General features: G+C 45.0%; 1 protein-coding gene across 1 annotated transcript in view; it reads right to left on the reverse strand.

Annotated features, from left to right (window-relative positions):
* Nucleotides 1-4,636: 4,636 nt before the first annotated feature.
* Nucleotides 4,637-13,307, reverse strand: part of LRR1 (leucine rich repeat protein 1) — a 99,893-nt gene continuing 91,222 nt past the window's right edge. Inside the window, exons 2-3 of the mRNA XM_009289912.2 lie at nucleotides 8,330-9,057; nucleotides 4,637-5,677 (exon numbers count right to left, since the gene is read on the reverse strand). Coding sequence (XP_009288187.1) covers nucleotides 5,425-5,677; nucleotides 8,330-9,057 — 981 coding nt within the window. The 3' untranslated portion in view covers nucleotides 4,637-5,424. The remainder of the gene's footprint in view (nucleotides 5,678-8,329; nucleotides 9,058-13,307) is intronic.

The raw sequence follows: 13,307 nt of genomic DNA on the forward strand, positions 1-13,307 counted from the left end.
GGTTAGTGATTAGCCAAAGCGTGCCCCAAGCCGGCGGGTTGGGGAACCGTTGCGGAACGGCAGGGCCACAGGAAGAAAATCCCTCTAAATTTGGAGGAGTGAGAGAAAACAATCCTAGAACCGCGAGAACAAGGGAAGAAAACCATCCCAGGTTTGCGGGAATGACGGAAGAGAAAATAATTCGAGATCTGCAAGAGTAACACCCAAGAAAAATCAACGCTTTCGCACGAATTGCAAAGAATAAGAGAAGAAATTTCTTTGCAAATTGCAAGGATAAGAAAAGAAAATGATCCTAGGATTGCAAGAATAAGACAGAACCATTCTAGACTTGAAAGAATAATACAACTTCAGAATGGCAAGAATAAGAAATAAGACTAGATATAAGAATAAGAATGGCAAGAATAAGACTAGATCTAAGGAAGAAATTGTTTACGCTGAGGGTGGTGAAGCACTGGCCCAGGTTGCCCAGAGAGGTGGTGGATGCCCCATCCCTGGAAACATTCCAGGTCAGGCTGGACGGGGCTCTGAGCACCCTGATCTAGTTGAAGATGTCCCTGCCCACGGCAGGGGGGTTGGACTAGATGGCCTTGAGAGGTCCCTTCCAACCCAAACCATTCTGTGATTCTAGGATTCTAAGAATGCAAGAATGAGAAATTGATTCTAGGATGGCAAGAATAAATTTATTCTAGATTTGCAAGAATAACGCATAAGAAGAAAATAATTCTAGAATTGCAAGAGTAATACATAACAATTCTACAATTACAAGAATACTACATAATTCTAGAATTACAAGAATACAAGACAATCATTCCATAATAAGACAATCATTCTAGAATTACAAGAATATAATAAAATAATTCTACAATTACGAAAAATTGCAATAATTACTCTTGTAATTCTATACTTTGTGTCCCAGCCCCTCTCCTCGGTGGGCACGGGCCAGTTGCAAGAGTAAACATAACAATTCTACAATTACAAGAATACTACATAATTCTAGAATTACAAGAATATAAGAACAATTATTCTAGAATTAGAAGAATATTCCATAATAAGACAATCATTCTAGAATTACAAAAATAAAATAATTCTACAATTACAAAAAAATGCAATAATTACTCTTGTAATTCTATACTTTGTGTCCCAGCCCCTCTCCTCGGTGGGCACGGGCCAGTTGTGAAATTTGGTGACCATTTTGTGCAATGCCCCACGGCGTGGCGTGCTCCTGAGGCTCCGGTACCGTCACCCACGCAGGTCCTTGGGACCTGCAGGAGCAGGAGAGTTCTAGTTTGTGACCATCTCCGCCTGCCTGCGGCAGCGGCCCCGTGTTTCACGAGCACCCTGCCACGGGTTTTGCTACGTTTCCGAGGGTCTCCGCTGCGCCTCATCCCTTACTAGCTCTAAACCGCGGTTTTCAGGAGGCTGCTACCACCTCCTCCTCCTCCTGCGCAGGGTGGTACCGATATGTGCAGGTTTGGGGGTTGTTTTATTTTTCAGTCTGGGTTAACATCAATATTAATTTCCACAATTTTAAGTATTTCTTGCCCCAAGAAGGCGGCCTCCGCAGAGCCAGATTTAACATCTTGCACAGCCGTGGGTAAAACTCCGGCAACCGAATTACCGTCCAGTTGGGATAACAGAGCTTCCCTCTCACCCAGGCAGCATACGGATAAACACATTAAAGATCGCAAAGCACTCGGATAATGCAAAGTGGCATTGGCAAAGCACAGTCCGGCCAATTAAAGAATGATCCAATCTGCCGCTAGTCCAGCTTGCAGCAGCATTCGGGAGTATTGAATCGAGATCGGCCGTCAAGGCTTTTTCCCCCAGATGAGACGGGTAAGTACAGGTTTCAATTGCATTTAAAAGCATCTCACATTAGACAGCGTCCTCAAATTCTGGGTGAGAGCCATCCGTGGCTTTAACCCGATGAGACTAAGCCCCGCAGCACTCGACTCTGCAACGTCTGAGGCAAACGCCAGACGTCTCGGGCACAACATTAACAGAAGGGACCGGGGCGATGCTTCCGTTCGGGACATGGTTTTACTGAGGGTTTCACAGCTTGACCTTTGCTGACTACAGCTGAGGTTTGCATAACCCAGCAAGTTTCTCCCAATCACCTGGGCACAACTGGTGGTTTTCAAGCGAGGCATTAAAAAAGAGCACTCCTTAAAAGAGGGAGGCTGGTCTCTGCCACAAAGTCGGTTTGATTCAATCCGATTGCGTTGCTACAAATAGGAAACGCCACGTAAATGGCCCTACAGAGTTCCCCACAAGTACGATAAATGAGGTAGAATAGTTTCTTAGGATAACAATTTTTGCCCGGTCCCGTTTTCTCTACGAAAAGCCCTAGACACAGCAGTTGGGTCACGCACGCTCCTGCGCTTGCAGCATCAGACGACGGAACTGTGCCTGTGCCTACAATGGCGTCCACACCTGCTAGCTGGCTTTTTCCCCGAATGAGCCCCGCGCGCCGATGAGAAGCGAGCTGAAGGAGATCTAAGAGACACCGCAGTTGTCTTGCTGGCAGGCAAGGAAAACCACTGGAGAAGACGCTCCTGAAAGGAGCGATTTCTGCTTTGGCTTTACCTAACTCTGAAGAACGGCTTTGGCTCTGGGCTCCTTCGCCACCTCCTGGCTGGCTGACAGCAGGCAGCCCCGGCTCGGCAGAGCGCAGGCACGGAGCGCTGCAGCAGCCGCCCCGGCAATGCTGCCGCTGCTGCCCCAGCTGCTCATCCCTCTGCAGCCAGCAAGACTCAAACCCCAACTAACTCATCAAGCGCCTTGCCGTCTCTGGGATGAAGCTGCAATGGGAGAACTTCACCCTGCTGAGACAAATGCTTTGCAGCACGGAGGGAGCTTGTTTGGGGGGATTGCAAGACACTGAGAATGTTAAGTCGGCTGGAACAGATTCCCAAGGGAACCTGGGGATATTGTACACCCCTCTGACCCCTCTGCTTGGCTGCACAAGACTTCCCTTCATCTTTTGTTGGAAGGTGGGAAAGCAGGGAGTTTAGAAAGCTCCTCCGCACGTTTGACCTCCGTGGAGACAGCAAGATGACAGCATGCTGGGGATGTCGCTGCGTTGGTAGAAGGTGCTCTGGTACTAACGCAGCGATGGCTGGGGAAGAACCTCTGCAGGACAGGGCTCCGGCACCCTACCGCCCTCCTCGATGCTGTGTCAGCTGCTGTAGTTTCAGAGGATTAAGGGAAGCCAAGTCAGTTTTGGGGATGACATTCGCTTCAGAGGTAATGGCAGCCCAGTGTGCACAGATGGGATTTAAAAAAACCCCAGCGGTACGTGCAGAGCTGGCAGCAAAATATTCCCATACAAAAAGCCCTTTCCCACAGTTCAGAGCCTCCCTTTCATGCCAAGGGAGGCTGCACTCCTCTTCACGTTGGCCTTTAACCCCCCAGCTGATCCCTTCTCCCAGCACAGCAGGGCTTGGACAGGACTTCACAGCCTACCCACCCCTCGCTAGCAGGCTGCTCGCGTCCTGGGCCACGCAGGTGCGGTTTCCTCCTCTGCCCAGCACAGCTGGCTCCCCTGGAAGGCTCTCAGCCGCTGCACAGACACCCACACATCTGCACCTCCATCTAAAATTCCTGAGAAGTCCCACTGGTGGCCAAATTTCTGTGTCTACTCCACTTCCCTCCTCTTAATTACGCACTCCACCTAAAAGGTTTTTTTCCAAATGAGTAATCTTCAGGCTGCTGCAATCGGGACGGGATCTCTCTCCCTTTACAACAGCATTAGCATATGACTATTTAAAACCTCCTGGGGTTAGATCTGCAGTGCTTTCCAAAGATTGGTATTGAGGTAAACAGGCACACTTGGCTTCCTCCTTCACAAGTTCTCTGTAGTTGAAGAGCAACATAGAAGGAATGATTCATCCAAATCTTCCTGTAGTTGCTTAAAAGTTACTGCTTTACAAATACTGTACGAAGAGAACACAGTCATTTTGACGTTCGCGCAAAGTTTCAATGACACTCTATTTCTAGAATAAAGGTTCCTCTTCCTCAGGAAAATGCATCTCTTGGCCTTGTCAGAGCAAAGCCCTTCAGCAGGAGTGCTTCAATATTTACTTCTGCTGTGAATGTCTCGGATTAGTGAAGAGTTTGAAACTGATGATTTTTAAAACGTGGATGAAGGCTGTGCTCGCATAGGAGACGTTAAATGATACCTGCAAGCCAGTACCTTCTTCCAAAGCCTGCTGCCGCCTTTCAGGCTGCTCCTCACGCTGTACATCACATCTAGCTGTCACTTAAAGCCCAGCCTAGATCAGTTCTACACTCAGTAACTACAGATGTCTTGTTTTCCCATTGAAACTACATATACTTGCCACAGTGGCGTGTTTTTCTATGACCTGAAGAGATGCAAAGTGTGTAATTCACTCCTGGGCAGTCAATACCGCTTCAAAAATAACAGCGTAACATGCTCCCTCCAAGCCATCACGTGTTCCAGGGCATGGGACACCTAAAGACTTCTCAAGGGACTTTCGTTCCATGCTGTTTCAATTCCCCAGCCAGGGACCAGCTGACGAGACATGAAATAAGGGTGCAGGTACTCTCAAGTATTTCGGTACCTTCACCGGGAAAAAGGCCGGGAGCTAATCCCTAGAATACACTGGGTGAAAAAACCATTAGAGAAAACACAATTCACATGTACATAGAAGGGTTTCAAAATTTAATAAGTCGACACAGTGAACAATTCAAGAATCTTTAAAATGTGAGAGTTAAGAAACAAAGTTTAGGTCACACATTTAGAAAAAGACATTTCTTGTATAACAAAGAGAGAAAACCAAACACATTTGCTCTGGTAAAAAACCAGCAATGCTGGTCCCTGCTTGAAGTGAGAACGCTGTAACAGAACTTTTTAAAAAGAAGCACCTGGAATTACACGACCGGTTTTGAACTGCTCACACCGTCATTTCTTCTCGCAGCAGCCTACCAAGTTGCTCTACAGTAAACAAGTCAGGAAGAGTCCAGTCCAGTGATAAAGTCAACACAGTTGTCTCCTGTAGGCAGAGTTCAGAGCCTCAAGTGTAAGTAAGCAAAGCAGTTTGATATACGCTCACCTTCCTTCTCCTGACAAGAAGAAACCACTTACACCACGAAACAAAGAAAATTGTCATGATACTCCAAACAAAGTCACAGTAATAGGAAAAAGAAAGCAAAATACATTCTAAGGAAGATTCGTTTGAGCTAAGCATCGCTTTTTATTCCAACCAAAGGGAGATTCTAGTGGTGGAGGAACAGAGTCAGGCCGCCGGATCAGGCTGACAGTGCCCCCTCACCTCAAGGCTGACATTTGCTATCTGCAGCAAATGCCCAATGACAGCACGTGTGGGTAACAAGCAGAAAACAATTTCAGGCTCCTCCGTCACTGGACAGAACTTCAGGCAGAGCTTTTGCGCCCGTGAATGGTCACCCGTTACTCTGCAGGTACCTATCCAGGAACTGGGAATAGCAGTCTAGAGAACAGAAGTAGCAGATGATGGGTGCTTCCGTACCTCCCATGTTATCCACGAGGACCACGGTGTGAGCTACGTGATGGAGATTCATGGTCACCGTGATTTGAATGAAGCTGCTCAGACAGGCACTTCTACACTGGCATGTTTTAGCCACTTCCAGATCTTCACAAAGGTGAGAAGGAAGGAGATGACAACCATAAGGGATTCTGTTGAACAAGAGGAGTACGTGTGAATTCACTACAAAATTAACCAATGTCACTCAAACGCAGTGACATGCCATATGCACCAGGTGGAAGAAACGCCCTTCTGGGATCATAGACAACGCAAATCTGAAATTTTGCCACTTGCAATGTTGGCCTGGTTAGGAATTAAACGCCACTTTCCAAGACAGTCACTAAAAACATGCAACCGTGTTACTGACCCCGAAGTAGCGAGGCCCTGAACTCCGGAAGACACTGCAGTAAGAACTAGGGAGTTCACACAAATTGTAACAGCCTGTATCACAGCCGTAGAGAATTAGAGATAGAGAATTACAAAGAAGATCAAGAATAATGAGACAACTGGGTACATATCTGCTCTTCCCTCACATTATCCAGGATGATCACCGTATTTCATCCTGGCCTGATAAGGCACCCACAATTTATTCCTCGCTCTCTAACATGAAGAAGTGGTAGCAGCGTAAAAACACTGTATCCAGAGGAAACGGGAGATAAAATGAGCCTTTTTACAGTAGTGCTAACCTTGCAGACAATAAATTAGGGTTCTCTTGATACACCGCTCTCTGCGTCCATCACGTCAATAATGACATTCAGTGACAGGAACAAGAATTGCTTCTTTTTAAATTCGCAGCAGAGTGGCATTGTGTTTGGGGTACAAAACAAATAATTTCCCTGAAGTACTTTGTCAAGTTAACTTCAAAGTGTGGGTATCGCCAGTGCCCAGCTGTCACTCGAGACTCCCAGAATAGGTCTCACTGACTCACATCCCGACTACACCTACATATTCCCAATTCTTTCTACACACCATCATTCACATAGCTAAGACTCCTGTGGTTTTTTTTTTTCACCACTTCAATTTTGGGACATCCTTTTTTCCGGTCAGGACAAGCATAATCACAGCTCTGGTACTTGCCCAGCATGCCACTGTGAAGACTGATTTCCAAACATTTGCTTTCCTGTCTTTCCTCCTTCTGTTTTTCTTCCTTTCTCGAAGTTTTTATAGCCCATCATCACTCCTGTTTCCCATTCTTTAATTCTCACCTCCAGTGAATGTCAGACGGAATGCCTGTTGCCCACTTGTTAGATTTTTTTCTTTTCCATTTAAGATAATCAGGACTGCTCTGACCAACGCTGTCTCCTAATAATCACAGACCCGTGGGCAAGGGGACTGTTTCCATTGCCCCTTGTCTCACTGAGACTCCTGGAGCAGAAAGCCTTTTTTGTTCTGTGTGGTGCCGGTTTTTTTAAAGCCTGCTGCATGGGGGCCAGGGGCTGGGTTAACGACTAGGTATCCTTAGGTACTCTGGTAACGTAACTGAGCACCAAAATCTGACCAGTTGAGGGATTCTGTTCGCTAGAAAAAAACCATACCTTAATAATATTTATATCAAACCCACTGCAATTTATATAAAGTTGGGAAAGGAGACACGTGGAGTTTAATTACTCTAATAAAACCAGCAAGGTCAGAAGCAGGTAAGATTTGAACCAGAACATTTGGTTGCTCAGCTCATTTCCAGGGTGTGCCCTGCATGCCTGTGGACACCTTTAGCACAGACTTCCGAGCAATTAACCCAGGTTTACGGGGCGCTCCCCACCCCCAAGGCAGGAACGGGCACAGAACGTAGATTAGGAACACTTCAAGTCTGTCTCTCGACCCCTTTCTGTACCCATGACTCTATTCCGTCTTCTTGCTCCCTTTCCACCCAGAACAGGGTGGGAGTAGCAGCAGCTGGTACTGGAAGGATCACAGGCAGCGGCACGCAGGCAGAGCTGTGTAAGCGGTGTGAGGGAAGGGGAGAAAACTGATGACAAACAGCAGCCTGGCAAGGATGATGATTACTTGGTGAAATAATAATTTTAAAATTACCTCAGAACTGGGCTTCTCCGCATAGGCCAGAACACCCTCGCTCCAACACCAAAGGAAATTAACAGCTCAAGGAAAACCTAAGGTAGGGAGAAGCCTGCAGCAGGTCATGCCAACTACAGCGTGACGCTTCCCCTCTGAGATGCCACCTCGCGGTACCTTTCTAACACTACTCGGCTTGCGTAAGGTCCCATCTCAAGCAGAGGCAGGCCGATCCATGTCTGTAACTAGGAGCTGTATGGTAGAAGGTAACCTTTTGCCAGCACGCTATCCTCACATGGGAAGGGACAGCGACAGGCTAATGGGTATCACACACAGTTTTAGTGTACTTTAATGTGAGCGCAAGATGAAGGGCAACCATGTTTGAAAGCCATTTCCAAGCTAGAGCCCGACACAAAGTACGATCAGTGCCACAAAACCCACTGTAATGTAAGCTCCTCAATACAAAATGCCAGAAGTGGTTCAGGGTTGTAGAACTGATTCTCTTCTCCCATGCTTGGGCGAGAATATTCTGTTACGGTACCCCCATTTTGTGGATAAAAACATTTCAACCTATAGCTTTCTCTAAATGCTTCCAAGTCACTAATTTACGGCATTATCCTGTATAACAAAGGAACTATTTCACAAGTGGAATTCAAAGCAACTTTAACCATGTGATTTTTAATAGGTGAGGAGCAATAGCCACTGACAGGAAAAAAAAACAAGTCAGGAAAGTTTAGACTCGACAGGTTTGAAACGGAGTAGGTGCAATGTGTTACCCACCATGCTACTCTTACCTGTAATTTATGGTTGCTCTTGCAGCACACTCTAATAAAGTCAATGGTATTTTCAGTTGTATGTTGGGAACAAGCGGATTCGGCTGTTCAAAAGGATTTCCAAAGAGATCCAAGTTCTCAAGACAGAGTTTCCTAAAGTCACTGGGCAAGAAAGGAAGTTTGTTTCGAGCTGCTGACAGAAAGCGTAGATGATCTAACTGGCCAATCTTGAATGGCAACCTAATCAACTCATTGTCATCGAGTTTTAAATTAACGAGTTCTCGCAGCTGGCAGAACTGAATTGGAAGTGCTTTAATTTTGTTTTGGCTGAGGTCCAAGAACTGAAGAGATTTCTGAAGGGTGGAGTTGCACAGAGCCCCACTGAAGGACTCCAGGTGATTGTCGTGCAAATTAAGCTCTTGAAGACAGATCAGGTCACCAATAGTAGCTGGCAGCTGCTTAATATGATTATGACTTAGGTCTAGTTTTCGCAGTTTCTTCAAACAAAGCACACGTGTGTCGATCCGAGCGAGTTTGCAGTACGAGGCTTGGAGATGTTCGAGAGAGTAAGGAAAGTTTTTGGTGAGAGGATAGTCCCTTCTTGAAGTTATGATCATTTTTGTCTTAGGTTTTTCAACTTCCGAGGTCTTTGCTGGTACCAGAGCTGAGAGCGGGAGAGCTCCTGTGTCGGTCCCTTGATGAGCCAGTCTCACAGCTGAAAGGAAATTCTTTAAATTGCTGGCATTTGCCTACAGGAAAACACAAATGTGGAATTAAAAGTTCATTATTCTTGTGCTCATTTGTACTAACACTTTCTGAACTATTTTGTACATGTATCAGGAGATACTAACTCAGCAGGGCAATGAAATGGGAAAGGGAAACAACTCGGGCTTATTAGGTTGACGTGCTGTTTACAGTATTTAAGAACAAATGGCATGCAATTTGAATGAGAAGTTACGACCTCTGAATAATCTAGATCAAACGAACTGCGTTGCATTACTCAGAAAAGGAACAAAGCACTGAATTCACAGCTGAAAATAAAGTACAGAAAAAAAGCCTGATGCACTGTGATCTTCCTAACCTGCAACATGATGAAGGGACAGTTTATAAAAACACAGACGGGGAAATCGGAGATCTAAAACTTGGGGCAATCATTTCTGAAAGTTGCGAGGAAGGAAACGGATGGAAGCTGAGGTTAAATTTAACATAAAGGAAGGTGGAAAGCTTCAAGGCAGGTTAAGTAAGTGCTTCTGGTCACACACAGCTCTGTTTGGTTGTGCCAGCATCAAACAAGAGGATAGTTATTTGCAGTCCTGCAAACAACTGACTAATTTTGTTTTAGGTGGGGTATAATATAATGGCAGTAAGGATAGAGTCTCAAATTAATGGGATATCAGATGACCTGTATTTTAAATAAAGGTCAAGAAAGCTGTGATACATTTGTTGTACTGATATAATTAAGTTTTATGAATAACAGGGTGACCACATGTTTCTCTTTGAAATTTCCCAGCAAGTCTCTACTCAAGCTGACGTGCAGCTGACAGACACTAAGCTATAAAGTGAATTATAGAATAAAAAGCACGGTGCATCCATACAACTAAAAGTCATCTCTCACTGCAGGAAAGAACAAACTTGGAGTTTTGGCATGGCTCTGAGAGCTGAGAGGTTTGCACTCTGTTCCCAGCTGTAACTTGCCAAAGCCTAGTGACACCCATTTCTGCACCTGAAAGACAATTTTGCTCCTAAATGTATTTGTTTATACCAAATTCTACAGCATCCAGAACTAGATTACACAATACGCTATTAAGCATCTAGCACAACAGAGCAATGATCTTGGAGACTTCTGGATGCTAAATGTGATATAAATAAAGACAATAAAGGTCAAACATATTTGACTGCATCAGTAACCTAAAATGATTGTTCTCCTTAAGCATCCCATGCACATCTATTCTTTCAACTCCCGATGTGATACCCTCCAGACACGGGGCAGCTGCATGCCAAACACCTTTGTATCCAAGACCACCAACATTCATTATCTCAGCCAATCTAACTAAAACATTTAGCTATGGGACTCCCCGTAACTACAGGCAGATTTGTCATGTTTCCGAGGGTAATAAATAGCTAACTAAATTTGGAATTAAGGAGAAAAAGTCCTCCCGATCTGTAAAGATCAAGTAAAATACGTAACTATACATTAGAATTGAGTTACAGGCAATATTTCTTTGATCTCAAAGCATGAGAGGCAACAGATACCTGTTTCTTGTAGCCAAAAGCTCTAGGTTGTTAAGAATAAGTTTATGGGCTGTTCACATGCCTTCAAAATAAGAGTACTTTCTGTTTTGGATCCTTGAGACACATTTCCTCCACAATAGCTTTGTAAAGGCAATGTAGTATCTGTAAACCCTGCTGTTGAGAAACCTCGAGTATGTTGAGAAAAATACTAAGACACATCTAAGAAAAAAAGCAAAGAATTAGTTGGAAGAGCTCAGGACGCAATTTTCTGCCCCAAGTCTGAAGTCTCAACGGCAGAAAAGATGTCGGGAAAAGAGGTTAATCTGCGTTGATGCCTTACACATCCCTTGTTTCAGAACTAAATGAATGATGACAAGGCAATCAGAGATTACATGGATTTCCGACCTTGCGTGCAATGCAGCAGGCACAGGCTTGCTGAAGGGGAAAAAAAAAAAACCAAACGCACAGTGACTTTAGTATTTTTGCTCCAGGGTTGAATGCTCCAGACTGACGTTTCTCAACTTAATTTCTGATGTGGCTGAATGCAGCAAATCGCACCGCCTGGCAGAGTACAAAGAGTGGGGTTTTGCACGGTAGTTGCACGCAATCGGTATAGTCATACCTGGAAATCTCTTTCCCACAAAGCTTTTGTCCACCTTTGAGAGTTAAGAAGCCTTTCTCTAATGAAATTATGAAAGACTAGCAGAAACACTACAGAAAAGTAATTTTAAATTGGGTTTCCGGATTTGGAGCATTTAAGAGGAACATATAGTATCACTGGCTTTGGAAGAATTCAGTGGATTTGTTCCCAAAGCTTGACAGTATGAGGGCAAGCCTTATGCTAAAAATGGGGAGCGAGAATCTAGCCTCCTTAGAGCAACTCTGGTCATTATTCTAACTCCTGTTTAATTAGATTCAGTCGAGACCTTCTTTTCAGTCTGACAACATCATGGACCATCTTCTCATACAGAAAACAACAGATGTAGTTCTTAACTAAATTACTACCCACACTGAAAGAATGTCTGTCACACAGTTTCCTTACAGGCCCTGTAAGTGGTCTAAATCAGATCTTGTAGCACTAAGACACAGACCTTTGCTCTCTAATTTTATACTACTAGTAGATCCTCTTACAACAGGCCTGCTTTTTGTACCTTTGTTCCGAGATAAAAACTTTTTGACTTCTTACACATCAGCAGAAATGTTCAGAGTAAAGGATGTAGAACCAGAAGTTATTCTGGATCTAATGCAACGTGCATGAGTTTTCTTGTTTGCAAGATACATAGCACATTTGCTTCTGACACGAAAAACTTAATTTAATTGGATTTGGACACACACTGCTGCTTTTCTATTTAACCCTGTAAGGCGAACTGCTCTCTTCATCAAATTAAGGCTGCTTTCCTTACCACCACAGCCTTCACTCTTGCACAGACAAGGTATTTCCAGATCACCATAGCACTGTGCCACGTTCTGCAAAATCTTGGGCTACCACAGCTATATTCCGTTATCGGTCTTATTCCCAATAAAATAAGTGCTTTTTCTTTCTTTCTGGGACATACTTGTTTTCTTTTCAGTAAGTCACCGTCCCGAGTACAGATTCATTCACCTTGTTTCTCAAGCAGACCTCGCAGCCTGCCCCGAGCGCCACTCCACTGGGGCGAGACTGTTGTCAGTGCCCGTTGCAGCTGCAGTTTAAACACACCCTGTGCATTTCTCCTTAGGCCCTTTGAGAAAGCGTACTGCTTGTGAAGGAGCAAGCTTCACCACTCCTGATTACAGCTGCTCAGTCTGACATCACCAAAATTCTTAAAGGATTCTCCTTCAGGCCAAAGAATCACAGTTGCAACAGAAAGTCAAAATGATTTTCCAAACAAGCAATCGATATTATTTGCTTTTATTTACACATCCTAACTCCAAGGTTTTAGAAAAGCTGTCCTGCCTTCCTCTTCTACAAGGCTACAACAGATTACTGGAACGGGCACAGAAGAAAAACTTAACAACATAAAAATTGAACGTATATGTGATATTTTTGGTGAGTTTAGTGTTATTAAAAACACTTTACAGCTTCCAAATATTCCATGAACTGTAAATAAATACATCGGTGAGCCCTACTATCAGCTAAGCATTAAGGCGAGATGGTGCCTGTACCGCTGATCCATACCACGTGTCTCCAGCTTTGAAAACCACAGTGGGCACGCTGCTTGTCCACCAAGACAAGAATATTCTCCATTTTTTTTTTCATTAGAAAGACTGCAAGCAATAACCGTTTCACAGAATTTACGGCCAAAGAGCAAGATATTGTACAGAGAGATGAAAAAAGTTGTTTCTCTCTAAACAGGAGATGAAGAACAACATGAAAAATGGACTTTTCCGCTCCTGCTGTTTCTCCAGAGGGAGCAGAAAGGAGAATCAGAACACAGCTCAGCAAAGAAGCTGGGCTCAGCCTTCCTGGCACAAAATGAGCGAGCTCCCTTATGTTTCCCTTCCTGCTGTAGCCTGTTGAGGACATACAAAGCCAAGCTCCTTCACGCTGCCTCGCTCACGTCCCCTGTGCCAACGCTGCGGCAGGGCAAAGACGACTGTTAAGACGAGACTTGGTCGCAGCGTGGCACTTGTCAGACGGACCCCCGAGCAGGCAGCCTGGGGACCCACTGGGGCCCGTCCAGCACCCCGGCGAGCCGCCCTGCCGCCTCCACACGCCGCTCGGTTTCGAGCACGGGCAGAGCACCGAGACCTCGGCGGTGTCCTGGGCCGCCAGCCGCGACCCCCG

Source organism: Aptenodytes forsteri, unplaced genomic scaffold (genome assembly GCF_000699145.1).
Source record: "Aptenodytes forsteri isolate BGI_AS27 unplaced genomic scaffold, ASM69914v1 Scaffold76, whole genome shotgun sequence".
Classification (NCBI taxonomy): domain Eukaryota; kingdom Metazoa; phylum Chordata; class Aves; order Sphenisciformes; family Spheniscidae; genus Aptenodytes; species Aptenodytes forsteri.